Genomic DNA, 4169 nt, shown 5'->3' with positions numbered 1-4169 from the left:
CATCATTCCTCGACAAAGGATACTTGTTCTTGATAGTGACTTTGTTCAACTACCGATAATTAATACATATCCTCATCGTCCCATCCTTCTTCTTCACAAATAACACTGGTGCACTCCAAGGCGAGACACTAGGTCTAATAAATCCCTTATCAAGCAAATCCTACACATGCTCCTTCAATTCCTTCAACTCAACTGGGGCCATACGGTATGGTGGAATCGAAATGGGCTGAGTGCCGAGAGCCAAGTCAATACAGAAGTCGATATCTTTGTCGGGTGGCATCCATGGAAAATATGAAGGAATCATCTCTGGAAACTCGTGCAAAACTAGTACTGAATTCATAGAAGGAAACTCCGCACTAGGATCACGAATATAGGCTAAACAATGCTAGACATCCCTTCTTGACCATATGTCTAGCCTCCACATAAGAAATAACCTTACTAGTAGAATGGCCATGAGTCCCTCTCCACTCTAATCGAGGCAACCTCGACATAGCTAAGGTCACCGTCTTGGCGTGATAGTCTAATATGGTGTGATAAGGTAATAGCCAATCCATGTCCAAAATAACATCAAAGTCCAGCATATCAAGAAGTAGGAGATCTACACTAGTCTCAAGTCTCCCGATAGAAACCACACACGAGTGATAAACACAATCTACAATAATAGAATCTCCCATATGTGTGGATATATATACACGAGCACTAAAAGAATTACGAGGCATAACCAGATATGAAGCAAAATAGGATGACATGTAGTAATAAATAGAGTCTAGATCAAATAAAACTGAAGCATCTCTATGGAAAACAGGGATATTACCTGTGATGACGGCGTCAGATGACTCTGCCTCAAGTCTAGCTGGAAAGGCATAAAAACAGGACTGGTCCCCACCACTTTGACCTTTGCCTCTCAAACTACCTTTAGCTATCTGGCCTCCACCTCTAATGGCCTGACATCCACCTCTAATGGCCTGACCTCTACCTCTAGCAGCCTGACCCCTATCTCTAGTTGGCTTAGAGGGTAGTGAAGCAACCGTTGCCGAAACCATGACACGAGAAATTTGCTGTGGCATGCCGCCCTATGACCTAGGGCAAAATCTAGCAACATGCCTCAGATCTCCACATGCATAGAAAGCCCTCGGCTGTAGAAGCTGAAACTAACCCTGACAGCCCGGATACTTACTGTGATAGCTCTGAATTGGCGGTGCACTGATGGGAGCTAAAGGTGCATTATAGGCTGGCTGCTCCGGTCGATACCCATATGAGCCACAACTGCCTGAAGCACTGTGGGATGCTTGGAGAGATTATTGAATCGGCCTGGGAGGATAACCTCTACTGAAAGAACCTTTGCCTTTGGATGGGGCACCACTAAAGCCACCGAAATGACAAGGCCTCTTCTGAGATACCGCCCCTCTATCCTGACCACGAACCATCTCGATCCGTCTAGCAATATCTACGGTCCTTTGGAAATAAGTATCATCTTCGGTCTCCTTGGCCATCTGTAGCCTAATACTGAAAGCAAGACCATCAATGAATCTCCTCACTCTCTCCCTCTCAGTAGGGAGTAAGATAACTGCATGGCGAGCTTGGTCCACAAATCGGGTCTCATACTGGGTAACAATCATGCTACCCTGCTGAAGGCGCTCAAACTGCCTGCGGTACTCCTCTCTCAAAGTGAAAGGAATAAACTTCTCGAGAAAGAACTACGAAAACTGATCCCAAGTATGTGGCGGTGAACCAGCTGGTCAAATCCCCACATGATCCTACCACCATCTCTTGACCGAACCGGTCATCTGAAACAGTGCAAAGTCTACGCCATTGGACTCAACAATACCCATGTTGCTCAGCACCTCATAGCAACAGTCCAAATAAACTTGTGGGTCCTCTGAAGGTGCACCACTGAAGTGAATAGGGAAGAGCTTTGTGAACTTATCCAACCTCATCAATATCTCAGAAGACATCGCGAGCCTCTCCCCGGTCTGTGTAGCAACAATTGGCTGAACTACCCCAACGTGCAGAACTGTTAGAGTTTGATATATGGGAGCGACCAACTCCGGGGTATGAGTAGCGGGAGTCTGTGCTCCTACCCCATCCTAAGAGACAGTTGGTGCACTGGAAATACACCGATCTTGGCCACACTCGCTATAAGGCCCACTAAGGGAACTAGAGCATCCTGAAGCACGGGAATGACTATAAATCCCTCCGGGACCTAAGTGGGTCTGAATGGTATGGTCTGACCTAGGGTCTCCTCCTCGTGATCAATCTAAGTCTTAGTAGTGGGTGCTGCTGCACGAGCTAGGCCGAGCTCAGCCTCAGCCTCAACCTTTGGTCCGGCCCCGGCCTCGGCCTCTACCCATGTTATGGCTGCAACAGGGGGCTCCGGCTCCTACCCGACTGTAGATGCTATGTGTGTTCTCACCATCTGCGACAGAACAAGAATGGAATGATTCAAACATCAATGATATAATAAAACCGCACGATAGGGAAGAAAGAAATGAAATTTTCCTAAAGCTCCACAACCTTTAAAAGATAAGTACAGACTTCTCCGTATCGATCCTCCAGACTCTACAAAACTTGCTCATGAATCGTGAGACCTAAGCAACCTAGTGCTCTAATACAAACTTGTCACAACCCAAAATTTCAACTTCGGGGTCGTGATGGCTCCTAACGTCCACTTGCTAGGCAAGCCAACATTAGTTAAACAATTTAATAATTAAACAGTTTAAACCAGAATAATAACAATTATTGATGATGATCAAAGCTGGAATACATGAAATAAAACCATAACATAACACAATCTAACTCAATCCTAGAATTCTAGTGTCACAAGTACATGAGCAACTAGAAGTCTACAAGTATAGTTTGAAATAAATTGTCACGCCCTGACCTCGGGGAGAGCGACCGGTGCTCAACATAGTTACCCTTGGTCGAGCAAGCCTGCACAGTGCCGTCTACCCAACTCACCCATGAATAAAGAGAAGAATACATTTCATTAATTAGACAGTAAGAGGTTACGTGAAAACACTAGTTCATTTTCATTAGTTACGTCATTAACAAGTCTCCAAAACAGTACCTTGTACAATCATAGTTAAAGTGGAACAAATGATACGATTACAACATTTTTAGTTTAACCTTCCCAAAAATAGATACAACCCACACTATATCTACGGAGCCTTTAACAGGATCCAAAGAGTGCTATGATTATGACAGCGCCGGCAACAAGGCCCCGGCTATACCTCAAAATGCTATGTACAAAGGTTAAGAGATACATGACCCCGAAATGAAGTGGGGCTCACTAAGTCAGTTGAGGAGAGTGTGTTCTGCTATCACTGATCAATACTACATGCTATGGAACCACCTGCATCCATTAAAGATGCAGCACTCCCGACAAAAGGGATGTTAGTACATATGAAATAGTATTAGTATGTAAAACTAAACACCCTCTCAATAGAACGAGCAACAGTAAACGGAGAATAAAACATGAAATCAATAAGAGACTCAAACAATATCAAGGTGTCAAGTTAGGGGAAAGGTATATTTCAAGTAGGTTTCAGTAATTTAAGTTGGGAGATCTTTAGCATAGATACACCACCGTATTTTAGCACGGAGTCCGATATCAGTACGACCTGCTAAGCCGTCTCACTCCGAGACATACACTCACAATACCACCATGTGCGCGGCATGGTATTCGATCTCAGCCCGATCGGCTATGCCGTCTCACCACAATACCGTGTGGGTCGATATTACATCACCTCTCGCTAGCAATAATCTTATCTCATTTAAGGAAAAACCTCTCAACACACCAATCTTATCCCATATAAGAGGAAACAATCTCATGACATTAACACAGGAATTTACCCCTCAATCACTCCTACGTGCTCATCACCTGTAGTTTCGTGGTTAGGTTGTTCCGACCTACCCTTCCTCGGTGGTTAAATAATACTCCAAAGGTATTTATTTTTAAAAGTGTTTACCACTCAATTCATATTCTTTTACATGTCATTCATTTTATTGGCATCATTGGCCATAACGCAATATCATTCTTGGCACGTTGGCCGTACTTCATAATTCATGCCCACTATTCCACTTCCAAACATTAATACAAATTGTCCACAACAAAAATTTCTATTCAAAACTTTAAGCACACATTTGAGAAATTTAGGGTCTTAGGCACA

At 43.9% G+C, this 4169-nt stretch overlaps 1 protein-coding gene across 1 annotated transcript; it reads right to left on the bottom strand.

The window, feature by feature from the left end:
• Positions 1-362: 362 nt before the first annotated feature.
• LOC138897837 (uncharacterized) lies at positions 363-1067 on the bottom strand. Its single transcript, XM_070183855.1, has one exon. The coding sequence runs from the start codon at positions 1065-1067 to the stop codon at positions 363-365; it is 705 nt and encodes a 234-aa protein (XP_070039956.1).
• Between the last annotated feature and the right edge of the window lie 3102 nt (positions 1068-4169).

Source organism: Nicotiana tomentosiformis, chromosome 8, assembly GCF_000390325.3.
Source record: "Nicotiana tomentosiformis chromosome 8, ASM39032v3, whole genome shotgun sequence".
Taxonomy (NCBI): Eukaryota; Viridiplantae; Streptophyta; class Magnoliopsida; order Solanales; family Solanaceae; genus Nicotiana; species Nicotiana tomentosiformis.
Note: the sequence above shows the minus strand (reverse complement) of the source record. Positions and strands in the feature narration are given on the sequence as shown.